Source organism: Ornithorhynchus anatinus, chromosome 3 (assembly GCF_004115215.2).
Source record: "Ornithorhynchus anatinus isolate Pmale09 chromosome 3, mOrnAna1.pri.v4, whole genome shotgun sequence".
Classification (NCBI taxonomy): domain Eukaryota; kingdom Metazoa; phylum Chordata; class Mammalia; order Monotremata; family Ornithorhynchidae; genus Ornithorhynchus; species Ornithorhynchus anatinus.
In genome coordinates this window covers 128003156-128020526 of record NC_041730.1, presented here as the reverse complement: position 1 = coordinate 128020526, position 17371 = coordinate 128003156, and the positions used below count along the sequence as shown (strand labels likewise).

Below are 17371 nucleotides of genomic sequence, written 5' to 3'. Positions count from 1 at the left end.
AACAGTGTTCCTGTTCAAAATGCAGAGCGAAAACCCCAGTGACAGAAAAACTCAGTGGAGGGAATGGTTTTGAGTCACCGTCTGGCCAAGTCAGAAATACTTACAGGCGGAATACTACAGCTCTGAATTTCTGTAGCCATCTACATCATCTCATGTCTTTTCCCAATATTCTGAGGGTGTGGGATGTGGAAGGGAGAGTCAGGTAGAGCAGGGACTGTTTCCCAACGAAAAAGCTTCAAGTCTGAAGATCCCAACTTAGCTCTCTTCCCCTTATGCTTAAAGTGGGCGGGAAGGGGGAAAAAGGAAGGGGGCGTGTGTGTGTTTCAGTATGTTTAACACTAGGCCCAAGTGGGAGGTAGGGAAGGATGAAATCAAGAGAAGATATTGAGGATTCATTCATTCAAGAGTATTTATTGAGCGCTTACTATGTGCAGAGCACTGTACTAAGCACTTGGAATGTACAATTCGGCAACAGATAGAGACAATCCCTGCCCACTGACGGGCTCACAGTCTAATCGGGGGACTTGGGTTTGTTACAGCGCTTTTACTGCCAAAGCGCTCCCATATCAATCAGTTCATTTCCAACCCTCACAACACCCCTGCGAGGTAGGGGAGCCAAGGCAGGTATCATTAGCCCCGTTTTACAGACGGAGAAACTGAAGTCCAGGGAAGTGAAGTGGCTCGCCCACGGTCACACGGCAGACTAGAGGGCGGGACTCGAACCCGGGTCCTCCGGCTTCCAGACCGGCGCCTCACCGCTCCGCCACGCCGCTCCCCCTGAATAATATATGAACTAACTCCTTCTCTAAACTCTGAGGATGAAAAGAAACATAAGCTTTCACGTGCACAAAACAAATTCCCAAGATGTTGGAGAGGGAATCCATCAATCAACGAATCGTATATCGAGTGCTAACTGTGTGCAGGACACCGTATTGTGTGCTTGGCAGAGTACAGACGATGTACCAGACACATCCCCTGCCCACAACATCATTCTAGATGTGCAAATTTTGTCAGCAAAGCTTACTCGTTGAGGTATCTTGATATCTGTCTTTGCTTTTTTTAATAATAATAATGTTGGTATTTGTTAAGCGCTTACTATGTGCAGAGCACTGTTCTATACGCTGGGATAGATACAGGGTAATCAGGTTGTCCCACGTGAGGCTCACAGTCTTAATCTCCATTTTACAGATGAGGTAACTGAGGCCCAGAGAAGTGAAGTGACTTACCCACAGTCACACAGCACTACCTAGGTGCCAGGCGCTGTACTAAGTGCTGGGGCAGATATGACATTCTCAGATTGGACACAGTCCATGTCCCACTTGGGGCTCATAGTCTTCATCCCCATTTTCCAGATGAGGTAACTGAGGCCCAGAGAAGTTAAGTGACTTGCCCAAGGTCACACAGCAGAAAAGTGGCAGACCTGGGATTAGAACCCAGGGGGCCCTCTGAATCCCAGGCCAGTGTTCCTTCCACTAGGCCACGCTGCTTCTTAGTGGAAACAGCACAGGCTTGGGAGTCAGAGGTCGTGGGTTCTAATCCCTGTACAGTTCTCCGCAGAGTTTAGAGAAGGAGTTGGTTCGTATACTGTTCACTAGACTCAGAACGGAGATTCCCACGATACCACACTCAGTCACACTATGTTCCAGAGGAATATAAAAGAATCCTACCATTATAACGGAAACACCTTAAGAGCTAAAAACAATTCTCTCGGCCTTTAAGCTGAGGAATAGAAGATTTCTGACACTCAGGTTCAAAGGAAAATTTCACATGAAACGGGCAGCCACCCCTATTTCCCAGAAGCAGAAAAAAATAAACCCCCCCTCCCCTCGCCACCCCCACCAACATCCTGCCAGCTGCAACTGAAACGCTTACCCCTAAAAAGGGTTGAATAGAAATCAGCCCAACAAAACTGGGTTATCTTTACGGAATGAACGAATGACTACAGCTTCCTTTAAACTTCCTTACGGGCGAATTTGGAAATGCAAGATTTTGGAAATTACTCCTCCTGCGTATCCAACGGAACACCGCCCTCCCTATTTTCAAAGTCCTCCTAAAACCGCACATCCGCAAAGGTTTCCCTGACTAACCTCTCATCTCCACTTCCTGTGCTTCCTCTCTTCTGCATCACCGATGACTTGGGCCTGTAACCACGAAGTATTTCGATACCCCGTATCACTTATGTACGCTGCTGCTTCCCCGACCTGTAAGATCTGTAACAATTCTCTTGTATTGAACCCGCCCAGGTGCTCAGAACAAGTGCTCTGCACATAGTAAGCACTCCAAATAAATACTATTGATTAATTGATCTGTCTCGCTCAGTGGACCATACGCTATCTCTGGGAGCAGGGATCATAGTTTCCGACTCTACCGTATCACACCTTTCCAAATGCTAAGTACAGCGCTCTGGCCCCAGTAGCGCTCAGTCAACCATTGACTGATTGATCACAACTAGAGGACAACGGGAGGTCTAGAAGAGTTGTGCGTTCAACTGCTGCTCTAGACCGTGAGCTCCTCGTGGGCAGGAACGCGTCTGTCTGTTGTTTTCTTGTATTCTCCCAAGAGCTCAGTACAGTGCTCTGCACGCAGTAGGTGCTCGGAAAATAAGACCGAATGAACGAAAGAAAATTCTAGTTCTACTTCAGCCCGGATGATCTTGGATCTACCCCACAGGGCTTAAAGTACAGTGCCTGCCACAAAAGAAGTGGTCAATCTCAATTATTAGCAGTCCACTTTGAGATGAGATGGAAAGAACAGTAAGGAGGAAAGAAGAAAAAAATCTACTGGAAAGGAGGACTATGATTTATTCCTTATTCCACCATTGCCTGGTGTATAAATTATCTTCTCCGCAGATAGGTAGCTCTCAAACAATGACAGTAATAAAATGTGGCTGCCTCACAGGATTACTGGCAAGTTTACCGCATTCCAATTAAGTAACCGATAATCCTTTGGTGACATGGTCTCTGCGGTAGTGGGCCAAAATAATAAAAAAAGTAATAATAATAATGGCGGTGGTATTTGTTAAGCACTTACTACGTGCCAAGCACTGTTCTAAACGCCGGGGTAGATACAAGGTAATCATGTTATCCCACGTGGGGCTCACAGTCTTAATCCCCATTTTCCAGATGAGGGAACTGAGGCCCAGAGAAGTTAAGTGAGTTGCCCAAAGTCACACAGCTGACAAGCGGCGGAGCGGGGATTAGAACCAACAACCTCTGACTCCCAAGCCCCTGCTCCTTCCACAAAGCCACGCTGCTCCTCCTAAAGCCTTCCCTGTATAAAATGGAGGCTTCAGAACAGGAAAGACGGTGGCTCTGAGTAAGGGAAGGCCCGACAAGATCTTTTAAACTGCTGTGACAGCTAATGTGAGGCATTTGTTCTGTCTATAATCAGAAGGCGCTAAGCCGGTTATACTTCCCGACCTCAGTCCCAAACTCCTTCAAGTGGAGCCCTCCAAGAAGCCCCGGCCCTTCGAGCTAAACCGTCTCAAATCGATTCAACAGGACAGAATGCTCCACAAAGACACAGCTTGTTTAGCACCAGGAGTGCTGCTGAATGTAAGACGTAAGAGGAAGGAATAACTAGATTCCCGCAATCTACCGGAAAGCTAAAGGGGAGTCCTTGCCATCTATCACATCTCCAGAGATTACGACTTAAGTACACTTACACAGTCACGTTTGTTCAACGCACCAAAGATTCCAGCTCAAGAGACTGAAAAATCATCAGTCGTTCCCCCACACTGGGGGTGTTAAGACGTGGCTCCATTTTTATAAATGAAACGGTCCAAGTTCACATGACTTGGCTAACACCAGAGGCAAGGCGGTAGAGCTGAACGGGGGACTGACTGATTTTAGCACTTTACATTACCGCCAAAGGGTCTGGCATTGTTTCTGTTTTCAGGTGATCAAGTGATCAGCCCTAGCCAACGTTTCCAGCTATATTTTAAATGTCATTTTACAATTCCGTTTGGGGCCCTGAATTTAAAAGCGGTATACAAACATCAACAATCTTACAATTGAGATAATTAGTCAAGTTATTTCTGAGAGGTTTAGACTTCAGGGTCACAGTAACACAATTTTCCCAAAAGAGGGCCCATTATTAGCAGAAAAACTTGAGGCATCATGTCTCAGGGCTATCATTTGGCAATCAGAGGGTACGATCTCTCCCAACCTTTATTTGACAGACCGTTCAACAAAATACTTAAAAAAAAAACAAACCCCCACACATACACACACAAAACAAAAAACAAGCTTTCCACTTACATTTTTGTGATTAACGCATTTCATAAGAACAAGTTCTCTGTAAGCCCGTTTAGCATGGGTTTGATTCTGAAATGGCCGGCTTAACTTTTTGATGGCAACATTTCTTTCAAGAATGGCATCATAGGCTGCGCTGTAATTACAAATCAAACAGTGAGGAGCAAGTTCCAAAAGCATAAATGGGAAATTAAATCGGCATTGCTTATTTGTAAATAGAAAGACAAAGTAGAAATTGATCACATTTAAGTCTGTTTAAAACAGAGCAGTCAAAGTTTGTGAAAAATACAGTAAGGATTCCGGGAATCCCCCTCAGAATTCACCCAATTCAAATGTGCTAAGAGTACTTTGACAACCCCAAAGAAAATGCTTACCTAGAATAATGACAATGGTTCATTCATTCATTCAATCATATTTATTGAGCACTAACTGTGTGCAGAGCACCGTACTAAGTGCTTGGAAAGTTTAAGTCGGCAATAGAGACAATCCCTACCCAACAACGGGCTCACAGTCTAGAAGGAGACAGACAACAAAACAACACAAATAGACAAGCACCAATAGCATCAATATTTAAGTAGAATTATATATAAATAGAATTGGGGTATGTGATAAGCGCTTCCTATATGCTAAACACTGTTCTACATGCTAGGGTAGATATGATGCACGTGGATCAGAGTCCCTGTATCAAAAGGGGCTCACAGTCTTAGGGGCAGGGAGATCAGGCATTTTATCTCCATTTTATACGTGACGACGCTGAGGCACACACAGGTTAAGTGGCTTGCCCAAGGTCAACCGGCAGACAAGTGGCGGAGCTGGGATTAGAATCCGTGCCCTGTGACTCCTAAGCCCGGGCTCTCTCCACTAAGCCACGCTGCTTCTCTAAATAATAACTGTGGTATTTGTTAAGCGTTTACTATGTGCCAGGCACTGTACCAAGCACTGGGGTAGATTCAGGCAAATCAGGATGGACACAGTCCCTGTTCCATACGGGGCTCACGGTCTCAATCTCCATTTTACAGATGAGGTAACTGAGGCACACAGAAGTGAAGTGACTTGCCCAAGGCCACACAGCAGACAAGTGGTGGAGTCAGGATTAGAAACTATGGCCTTCTGACTCTCAGGCCCGCGCTCTATCCACCATGCCACGCTGGGAGTCGGAAGATATGAATTCTAATTCCAGCTCAGTCCTGGGCCTGCTGAGTGAACTCGGGAAAGTCATTTAATTGATTTGGACCTGAGTTTTCTATTCCATACACTGGGGCTAAGATAATGAGCTCAGGGAATGTGTCCAATCTGAAAACTTAGAGGATAAGGCACGGGCCTGGCAGTCAGAAGGTTATGGGTTCTAATTCTGGCTCCAGCACTTCATTCACTCATTCAGTCGTATTTATTGAGCACTTACTATGGGCAGAGTACTATGCACTTGGAAAGTACGATTCGGCAACAGATGGAGACAATCTCTACCCAACAACGGCTCACAGATTAGAAGGGGGAGACAGACAACAAAACAAAACTTGTCTGCTCTGACACCTTGGGCAAGTCACTTCACTGGGTCTCAGTTATCTCACTGTAAAATGGGGAATGAGATGGGGAGCCCCACGTGGGACAGGGACTGTGTTCAACCCGATTTGCTTGTATCCACCCCAGCGCTTAGTACAGTGCCTGGCACATAGTAAGCGCTTAACAAAAACCATCAAGTGCTAACCACACCCAGAGCACTGTACAATCACTCATCCTATCCCGACTGGATGTCTGCATCAGCCTTCTTTCTGGTCTCCCACCCTCCTGTCTCTCCCCGCTTCAGTCTACACTTCACTCCGCCGGCCAGATTATCTTTCTGCAGAAACGCTCTGGGCGTGTCACTGCGCTCCTCAGAAACCTCCAGTGGTTGCCTATCAACCTTCGCATGACGCAGAAACGCCTCACTCTTGGCTTCAAAGCTGTCCATCCCCTTGCCCCCTCCTACCTCACCTCCCTCCTCTCCTCCTCCAGCCCAGCCGACACACTCCGCTCCTCTGCCGCCGCTCACCTCCTCACTGGGCCTCGTCCTCGCCTGTCCCGCCGTCGATCCCTGGCCCACGTCCTCCCTCTGGCCTGGAACGCCCTTCCTCCTCACATCCGCCAAACAATCACACTTCCCCTCCTCAAAGCCCTACTGAAGGCTCACCTCTTCCAGGGGGCCTCCCAGCCTAAGCCCCCCTTTTCCTCAGCTCCCCCTTCCCTCCCCATCGCCCCGACTCGCCCCCTTTGCTCTTTGGAGAAGCAGCGTGGCTCAATGGAAAGAGCCCGGGCTTGGGAGTCAGAGTACATGGGTTCAAATCCCGGCTCTGCCACTTGTCAGCTGGGTGACTGTGGGCAAGTCACTTAACTTCTCTGTGCCTCAGTTCCCTCATCTGTAAAATGGGGATTAACTGTGAGCCTCACATGGGACAAACTGAATACCCTGTATCTACCCCAGCGCTTAGAACAGTGCTCTGCACATAGTAAGCGCTTAACAAATACCAACATTATTATTATTATCCTTCCCCTACCCCACACTCGTATATATATGTACATATCTATAATTCTATTTATTTATATCAATGCCCGTTTACCTGTTCCGTTGGGTATATAACTCTAGAATTCTATTTATATTGATGCTATCGACGCCTGTTTACTTGTTTTGATGTAGGTCTCCCCTCTTCTAGACTGTGAGTCTGTTGTGGGCAGGGACTGTCTTTGCTCCTGAATTGTACTTTCCAAGCGCTTGGTACAGTGCTCTGCACAAAGTCAGTGCTCACTAAATACAACTGAATGTACTGAGCACCTGGGAGAGAACAGACCGGAGGGAATTAGTCCGGTCCCTGTCCCTCAGGGGGATCACAATCTAAGAATCTAGGGCTCCTCTTCTCTTCTCCCCCAACTGGAGCCGACACCTGAACCGTTCCCAAGTGACAAATGCCTGTCCCAGAAACAAACTCTGGCATCTCCCAGGAAGTCCGCCCACATTTCCAAACTCATCCCAGTCTCATTACCTTGTATCTATCCCAGCGATTACAACAGGGCCTGGCACAGAGTAAGTGCTCAACAAATATTATCATTATTATTATAACTCTGTATCTATCCCAACGCTTAGTTCATAGTAAGGACTCAAATGCCATAATTATCATCACCGTAAGCACTCAATAAATGTTACTGAATGAATGAATTTTTAGAGCGAACAAACCTTCACTTTCGCGGACATATACAAAGTTAAGGAAACAGTCCTTTCAGACAGGCAAGAGACACACAAAAAAAAAGGTGGAAAATGCTAGTAATTCTACATGTTTTCCATAATCAAATCCCTTGTCATTTGATTTTTCTTCACCTTTAAATGCAGCCCAGACCTAAAACACAATCAAAGATTTTCATCAGTAGCACGGAAGGTAATGCTGTCCTTGGCAATGTGCCCAATTCCTCTGCCTCTAAGCAATTCTGCCTCTGCACATTTGTTTTAAGGTGATTGTGCCTGCTGTTCATTTCATCCACTCCGCACTGTTCAAGTAGAGGAGCAGAAGGCCCGAAGCATCCTCTCCCGCCCGGGGTGGGTCATGCCCACCTAGCTCAGAGAGGACGAACTACAAAGACGATGTGGCCGCATCAGGGAAAGAAGCAGTGGGGAGAAAACTGAAAATGGAAAGCTTCGGGTGTGGGTGCAAATGCAGCCCGTTCAAACAGGACAAGCCAAGGAAGAGGAAGCTGAGGCACGTCTGTGTGACCCTCTCCCAGATGAAATGGCTGGAGCTTTTTCCAAAGCGGGACCGAAGAAGGGAGGGGTTGTGTGGGATCTTCCCACTGTGAGGGTCTGAGCAGAGGCAAGTAATAACCCGATCTAATAATAATGATGGCATTTATTATGGCTCAGTGGAACGAGTTCGGACTTGGAGTCAGAGGTCACGGGCTCGAATCCCGGCTCTGCCGCTGGTCAGCTGTGTGACCTTGGGCAAGTCACTTCACTTCTCTGTGCCTCAGTTACCTCATCTGTCAAATGGGGATTATAACTGTGAGCCTCACGTGGGACAACCTGATCACCTTGCATCCCCCAGCGCTTAGAAGAGTGCTCTGCACAAAGTAAGCTCTTAAATACCACAAGTTGAGAAGCAGCGTGGCTCAGTGGAAAGAACCTGGGCTTGGGAGTTAGAGGTCATGGGTTCAAATCCCGGCTCTGCCACTTGGCAGCTGTGTGACTGTGGGCAAGTCACTTCACTTCTCTCAGTTCCCTCACCTGTAAAATGGGGATTAACTGTGAGCCTCACGTGGGACAACGTGATTACCCTGTATCTACCCCAGTGCTTAGAACAGTGTCCTGCACATAGTAAGCACTTAAATACGAACATTATTAAGCGCTTACTATGTGCCAGGCACTGTTCTAAGCGCTGGGGAAGATACAAGGAGATTAGGTTGGACACAGTCCCTGTGTCACATGGGGCTCACAATCTTAAATCCCCATTTTACAGATGAGGTAACTGACTTGCCCAAGGCCACAAAGCAGCCACGTGGCAGAGACGGGATTAGAACCCTGGACCTTCTGACTCTCAGGCCTGTGCTCTATCCGCTAGGCTACGTTGCTTCTACACTGTCAGCTCTTTTCAGGGAATGTGTCGGCTTATTGTTGGATCTGGCTCTCCCCAGTGCTCAGTACAGTGTTCTGCACACAGTAAGCCCTCAAGAAAGACGACCGCCCGACTAATGCAGACGTTGTTAGCGGTTCAAATGCCTGGAGCCCCTCCAGAGAAAAGAATACCGTCCCCAGGACCACAGACCATTGGGACAGCTAGTTGAAACTGGGTTAGAAGGGGAGGGGAGGCCAGCAAGAAACAGTATTAATTCAGGAGACCGTGTGCTCTGAGGCCTGGAGGCATAGGAGTTGTTTTGATTTTTTTTTTTTTCCCATCACACCTGCTCTCCCTTCTGCCTGGCTGGCTTTAATGACAATTTGTCAGGATCCAGGGAGGAAAGGGAAGAGAGTTTTGTGATAGGAAGGGGAGGCCACTTCAGGTGAAAGCCAGAAACCTAAAGGGTACACAGACAGAGAGATATCCTCATACCGCCTCCGTTCTTTCCAGATCTTTGACACCAAGTGAAAACCGATTAGCCTCTTGGTACTTCAGTGGTTCTAGGAAGGACGTGCCATTCCTAGAACTGCCTCGTGGAAAACAAAACCTGCCCTAGAATGGGCATAGGGCAACGGTTCAAGTCCGTACGACACTGGGTGGGCCCGCTGGAATCTTTGAATAGGAAGGGCAAGTTTACACAATGGGACGAGAGGTCCTGGACTCCAGTTCCAGCTTCACTAGCTTCTGGGAACAATTAGATTTCCATGTCCCACTGCTTCGGTGAATGAAACTGGAATAGTATCCACTCCTCCTTTCCTCTCTGGAATGGTCTAAAGTGATATTTATAAAACGGAGAAAAAAATCAGGCCCACGGAAGTCCTTCCACATAAATATAATAAACGGAAATGGAAATATACATTTGGAAGGATATATGTATGCGTAGATATTGTATACACGTACATAATAATAATAATAATTATGCTGATATCTGTTAAGTGCTTACTATGTGTAGAGCACTGTTCTAAGCGCTGGGGTAGATACAGGGTAATCACAGTTAGTCCCCATTTTACGGATGAGGGAACTTAGGCCCAGAGAAGTTAAGTGACTTTCCCACAGTCACACAGCTGACAAGTGGTGCAGCCGGGATTCGAACCCATGACCTCTGACTCCCAAGGTCCGGCTCTTTCCACTGAGCCACGCTGTTTCCCAGCGTGCACACGTACACACCCACATAGTCAATGCAGGGGAAGCAGTGTGGCCTAGTGGACAGAGCCTGGGCCTGGGAGTCGGAAGGACCCGGGTTCTAATACCAGCTCTGCTCCATGTCTGCTGTGTGACCTTGGGCAAGTCATTTCACCTCTCTGGGCCTCAGTTACCTCACCTGCAAAATGGGGATTAAGAGAGTGAGCCCCATGTGGGACATCGATTATGTTCATCCTGCTTCATTTATATCTACTCCAGTGCTTAGAACAGTGCTTGACACATTGTAAGTGCTTAACAAGTACTATTATCATTATTATTATTGTCAGCGGCCTCCCCCTTCGATCACACTGATCCTTTCTCAATGACACCCTATTTATTAGGCAAGGAATCAATCACCCGTAAGAGGTATATTCCAAATCTTCCTGGCTCTTTTAAGTCACTTACCGGCCTCTGCTTCCTCATTTGTAAAATATGGATTACCTCTCCTCTCTCCCCTTCATTCATTCAATAGTATTTATTGAGCGCTTACTATGTGCAGAGCACTGTACTAAGCACTTGGAATGTACAATTCGGCAACAGATAGAGACCGTCCCTGCCTAATGCCAGGCTCACATTCTAAACGTGAGCCCTTAGACTCGTGAGCCCCGTGGGGGACAGGGACCATGTCTGGCCAAATCATCTTGTATCCCAGCGATTAGTTCAATGCTTGGCACCCGGTAAGTGCTTAACAAAAACCCCGTTTATTATTTTTTTATTATTATTAGGATAATCCTAAAGCATTTTAAGTACAAAAAAGCTTTGGTAGATTTGACACTCTCAACCGGAAGTGACTGTCGTCAGAACAGCATTCATTCAGTCGTATGGGGTATTAGAGAAAGGAGCAGAAAGCAGTGACAAAGGAGCAGAAACCTTTAGGCAGTGACAAAACTAATGCCGGTTTCGGCTCTGTCGAGGCCGATGTCTTTCGAGGGTTTAGTGCAGCGGAACCGGAACGTTTATAAACCGACCGAGCGGCCCCGGAGGCCCATCCTGGTTGAGGCTGCCTTGGCTTGGCATCCCCCGGCTGCTTAGTGGACTACATGAAAAACGCTAAGGAGAGCTCCTGTAGAGCCCGGAGGTGCAATCCAAGGGAAGAGGAGAAGTGACTTAAACCCGAGATCTGGCACATCTCCCCTCGCCACCATAAGCAAGTCGTCCTGCCCTCGCTTTCACTCCAACTACCTGTTTTTTCCCCCTAAATCTGGACTAATTTGGTATAGGCTTTCAGCATGTGTTAGCTGGCGTGATAACCTAGGGCTCCTAGGAGGTACAGAGAAGATAGCAAATCGGAAAGACAACTGTTGGGCCAGTTCATCCAACCCAGCATTCTGCCTGACGAGAGAGAGGAATATCTGGAGGACCGCTGAGATGCTCGTCCTCTTTGACATCCTTCCCCACATCCAAAATCCCCAACTTTCTCACTATCACCCTATTTCGTTCCTCTAGCCCATCAATTCATCCAATCCCTTTTGACGCTCTGGAGATTTTTGGGTGAACGACTTTGGGAGATAAAATGCTACTTAGAAGATGGCAAACGCTACGGCCAACTCACGGCGACTGGCCATCATTCACAAACTCTAGCAATCTACGCACGATAGTGATCTGCCTCGGAGCCGCTTTCGATCCCCGTTCTTCTTCTGAGGAAATATATCCTACCTCACCGGGAGGTCGGCAGAGATGGACAAAGAAAAGACTTCGGTATTTCGAAAAGCAAGACTTACCACACAATGCCTTGGGCACCTGAGCCTATGGGTTTTAAGTTTTGATATCGTTTCAGTACGGTGAACGTAGAATCCCCAATCTCTACACTGTAGAAATTGCTGTCACGCTTGCTTCTGCTCATGATGGCAAGCAATTAAATTGAAGGCTTCATCCAAAATTCACTCACAAGCTGTAGAAAGAGAGCAACAGTGTGACATTTACACGGCATTAGAATAAGTTGAATTATCTTAAAATTTTAAAATAGGCATCTGGTGAAATTGAGGACGGAAGACTTTTAGCTCTCAAGTGCCTTTCCAGAACATGTTCCAAAATATGATGAACAATGCAAAAAGTTAAACATTGCACAAGGAGATACTTATATATTTATCCCTTTAATTTTCTGTTAGACAAAAAGAAGATCAAACCTGGAGATGAACAAAGTGTTAAATATGCAGAAACATACTCAGGCTGCTTTTAAATGTCAAACTTTAAACACTGAATGGTCATCTGCAGGATGACCATTTTTGACATCACCACCACCCTCGATATGTACCAAACACTGGTAAACCGACGATCTCTGCTTCCTAGGAGTCTGCAGGCCTAAAATCAACCAAATCCCCCAATCAATGGTATTTACTGAGTGCGGAGCATTTCACTATGCGCTTGGGGGAGTACGATACACCAGAGTTGGGAGCAGCGCGGCTCAGTGCTGCTGAGCTGGATGAGCACGGGCTTGGGAGTCAAAGGTCATGGGTTCAAATCCCGGTTCAGCCGCTTGTCAGCTGAGTTTGGGCAAGCCACTTCACTTCTCTGGGCCTCAGTTACCTCACCTGTAAAATGGGGATGAAGACTGTGAGCCCCACGAGGGACAACCCGATCACCTTGTATCCTCCCCAGCGCTTGGAACGGTGCTTTGCACATAGTAAGCGCTTAACAAATGGCATCATCAGCATCACCATTAATTAGGATCCCTGCTCAAAAGGAACTTACAGCCGAGAGGATCAAAAGCAGCACGGATGTCAGGTTATTCTGCTGGTAAAGCTGCAACCCAGAAGAGGGTGACCACCATATAAATCCCGGGAGGCAGCTCTCCCCAGTCACTCTGTCCTGAGGCAGATAATAATAATACTAATGTTGGTATTTGTTAAGCGCTTACTATGTGCACAGCACTGTTCTAAGCGCTGGGGTAGATACAAGGTAATCAGGTTGTCCCACGTGAGGCTCACAGTTAATCCCCATTTTACAGATGAGGTAACTGAAGCCCAGAGAAGTGAAGTGACTGGCCCACAGTCGCACAGCTGACAGGTGGCAGACGCCGGGATTCGAACCCATGATCTCTGACTCCCAAGCCCGGGCTCTTTCCACTGAGCCATGCGGCAGATCTAATCTCGGGCCCTGCTTAGACAAATACAAGACAACTAAGTGTACTTAAAGAACAAGGAAAGCGCAGCATGGCCTAGTGGGCAGAGCATGGGCCCCTACTCTTTCCACTAGGACCCCCTGCTTCTCCCACTCCCTTCTGCGCCGCTCATACTTGCTCCTTCATTCTTCCTCCCTCCCATCCCCACAGCACATAGGTACAGATCTCATTTACGAGTCTACTCATTTATGTCTATTAATACCCGCCCCCAGACTGTGAGCTCGTTGTGGGCAGCAATGTGTCTGTTTGTTGTTATACTGTACTCTCCCAAGCGCTTCGTACAGTGCTTTGCACGCAGCAAGCGCCCGATACGATTGAATGAATGCTTCTCCGACGACAGTAACTACCAGTTGAGAGTGTCAAATCTACCACTGCTTTTTTGAAATGGACTTGTATGGTAAGAGGTATATAATAATGTTGGTATTTGTCAAGCGCTTACTATGTGCAGAGCACTGTTCTAAGCGCTGGGGGAGATACAAGGTTATGAGGTTGTCCCACGTGAGGCTCACAGTCTTCATCCCCATTTTACAGATGAGGTAACTGAGGCACAGAGAAGTTAAGTGACTTGCCCACAGTCACACAGCTGACAAGTGGCAGGGGGGGGATTCGAACCCATAACCTCTGACTCCCAAGCCCATGCTCTTTCCACTGAGCCACAAGGGCATAAAAGTAACCCAGTTTTGAAGAGCCATTCCCTCTTGCGGAGGCATAAGCGCTGGGGTGGATACCAGCAAATTGGGTTGGACACCGTCCCTGTCCCACATGGGGCTCACGGTCTCAATCCCCATTTTACAGATGAGGTCACTGAGGCACAAAGAAGTGAAGTGACTCACCTAAGGTCACAGAGCAGACAAGTGGCGGAGCCAGGATCAGAATCCATGACCTTCTGACTCTCAGGCCCATGCTCCATTCATTCATTCAATAGTATTTATTGAGCGCTTACTATGGGCAGAGCACTGTACTAAGCGCTTGGAACGTACAATCTGGCAACAGATACAGTCCCTGCCCAATGACGGGCTCACAGTCTAATCGGGGGAGACAGACGGACAAAAACAAGACAACAATCACGATAAATAGAATCAAGGGGAGGTACATCTCATTAACAAAATAAATAGGTCAGTCTCACCTTTGTAATGTCGCCAAGATCCACCCTTTCCTCTCCATCCAAATGGCTACCTTACTGGTCCAGGCTCTCATAATATCCCGGCTGGATTATCGTGTCAGCCTTCCCTCTGATCTCCCTTCCTCCTGTCTCTCCCCGCTCCAGTCTATTCCTGGGCCTGTCACTCTCCTCCTTAAAATCCTCCAGTGGTTGCCTATCAACCTCCGCATAAAACAAAAGCTTCTCACTCTAGGCTTCACGGCTCTCCATCACCTTGCCCCCCACCTCACCTTCCTTCTCTCTTTCCGCTGCCCACCCCACATGCTCCGCTCCTCTGCCACTCACCTCCTCACCGTCCCCCGTTCTCGCCTTTCCCGCCGTCGACCCCTGGGCCACGTCCTCCCATGGTCCTGGACTGCCCTCCCTCCTCACCTCTGCCAAACTAACTCTCTTCCCCTCTTCAAAGTCCTAATGAGAGCTCACCTCCTCCAGGCGGCCTACCCAGACTGAGCTTCCCCTTTTCCTCTCTGCCCCCGCCTTCACCTCCCCTCAGCTAAGCCCCCTTTCCCCCCTTTCCCTCTGCTCCTCCCCTTCTCCCTTCCCGTCTGCACTCTGCTCACCTGCTCATTTGTATATATCTTTATTACCCTATTTATTTTGTTAATGAGATGTACATCCCCTTGATTCTATTTATTGCTATTGTTTTTGTCTGTCTCCCCCCATTAGACTGTAAGCCCGTCAATGGGCGGGGATTGTCTCTATCTGTTGCCGAACTGTACATTCCACGCGCTTAGTACAGTGTTCTGCACAGAGTAAGTGTTCAATAAATACTTTTGAATGAATATCCAAATGAGCACAGTGCGGAGGGGAAGGGGGAGGGGGAGAAGCAGAGGGAAAGGGGGCTTAGCTGAGGGGAGGTGAAGAGGGGAAAGGGGAGGGAGCGAAGAGAAGGAGCAGAGGGGAAAAGGGGAAGCTCAGTCTGGGAAGGAGGTGAGCTCTCAGTAGGGCTTTCAACAGGGGAAGAGAGTTAGTTTGGCGGAGGTGAGGAGGGAGGGCATTCCATTCACTAAGCCATACTGCTTCTCCTAAGACCTCCCCCGACTAACCCCTCAATCCCCCCCAAATTCACCCTCCTTTCTGCACTGCTTATGCACGTGGGTCTGTATCCCTTAAAAGCACTCTGATTCCCTCCCCGGCCCTCCATCACCTCTAAGCACTTTAATCCTCATCCCCACCCCAGCCCCACAGCACTTCTGTACGGACTCTTACATTTTGTGGCTTCCACTCTCTCTAACCGATTTGAATGGCTGTCTCCCATTCTGGACTGGAAGCTCCCCGAGGACAGAAATCACACCTACCAGCTCTATTTTCTTATATCCTCCCGAGCGCTCAATACGGTGCTCTGTACCCAGTAAACACTCAACCGATACTATCGACTGACTGCGTGTAAAATATGGACCCGTGCGCTACGTGAGGTTCTGAGGCTTAGGTGGGGCGGAAGGAGGAGTTTGGGGAGTCCTCCTACCTAGATGGGGAGCCCCATGTGGGACGGGGACCGGTCTCCAACCTAGTTTACTTATGCTTACCCCAGCGTTTAGAATGCCGTAGGGAGAAATGAAATATTAATGAGGGAGGGCCACCTGGAGGTGATGCACTGCAGAGAGCTTTGAAGATGGAGTCCAATTGGCTTCCGGCTGTGAAGCGGGGAGGGAGCTGCAAAAATAAGCACTAGGAGAGACTAGTGAGTCACTACAGTGAGTGGGTTATCTTGAGAAGAACAAAGACTGCAAGCTGGGGATGAGGGCAAAATTGGGGTGGGGGTGGGAGAAGAAAGAGCCCACAAGCTAATTAAGTGTCTCAAGGCCAGTGCCAGAACTTTCTGGGTAGCGTCTAGGTCCCTTGGAAACCGAAATCAGTTATCTCTGGCTTGTTTTCCAATAATGCTTGCTCGGCGCCTGGGTTGCAGAGGGCACTGTTGCCGGAGCTGAGCATTCCCTCTAGACAGCAGTGAATTTCCTTATCTGTACATAGAATAATTGTGACACCCGAACTCCCAAGACTCAAAAGCAGTTTCCTAGCCCTCCGGCCTGCTAAATTGGGCTCCGCGGTGACTGGACTTAATCAGGGGCAGGCAAGTCTCGCCAACTGGAGAGCTGCACACCTAAGCCAGGGCACGACTGCAACACCAAACGATTCCTTTCACTGGAATGATGGGCGGGTGTTCGAGACAGGAGGTCACAGTCTCAATTCCCATTTTAATAATAATAACAACGTTGGTATGTGTTAAGCGCTTACTATGTGCCGAGCACTGTTCTAAGCGCTGGGGTAGACACAGGGGAATCAGGTTGTCCCACGTGGGGCTCACTCTCTTAAATCCCCATTTTACAGATGAGGTAACTGAGGCACCGAGAAGTTAAGTGACTTGCCCAGAGTCACACAGCTGACAGATGAGGACCTGAGGATCAGGGAAGTGAAGTGACTTGCCCGGGGTCACACAGCAGACGAGTGGTGGAGCCGGGATTAGAACCCATGACCCTCTGACTCCCAGACCTGGACTCTAGCCACGCTCCACGCGTGCGGGCTTGGTAGACATGAGCACCGTCACTAAAAGGCCAGACCAACTGCACAGGTCAATGCAGCAGCAAAATGATATATAATAAAGTGCATTTGTGTGAGTCCCATAACGTGCAACAAAAAGCCACCCGGTAATAATAATAATGTTGGTATTTGTTAAGCGCTTACTATGTGCAGAGCACTGTTCTAAGCGCTGGGGGAGATACAGAGTAATCAGGTTGTCCCAAGGGAGGTTCACAGTCTTCATCCCCATTTTACAGATGAGGGAACTGCGGTACAGAGAAGTAAAATGACCTGCCCACAGTCACCCAGCTGACAAGTGGCAGAGCCGGGATTCGAACCCATAACCCCTGACTCCCAAGCCCGGGCTCTTTCCACTGAGCCATGCTGCTTCTCTAGCCACTCCTGGACTAACTCATATTCTCCAAGTTTACTTAGGCATGAGTAGTGAGTAGCCAAGGGATTCACAGAGAAGCAGCATGGCATAGTAGCTAGAGCCCGGGCC

At 48.1% G+C, this 17371-nt stretch overlaps 1 protein-coding gene across 9 annotated transcripts in view; it reads right to left on the bottom strand.

Moving 5' to 3' along the window:
- Positions 1 to 17371, bottom strand: part of MAPK8 (mitogen-activated protein kinase 8) — a 105566-nt gene that overhangs the window by 31505 nt on the left and 56690 nt on the right. For all 9 annotated transcript variants that reach the window (XM_039911621.1, XM_039911618.1, XM_039911617.1 and 6 more), the window contains 2 exons: positions 11791 to 11960; positions 4260 to 4389 (listed from right to left, as the gene is read on the bottom strand). In XM_039911621.1, the coding sequence (XP_039767555.1) occupies positions 4260 to 4389; positions 11791 to 11912 (252 nt within the window). In that variant the 5' untranslated portion in view covers positions 11913 to 11960. The remainder of the gene's footprint in view (positions 1 to 4259; positions 4390 to 11790; positions 11961 to 17371) is intronic.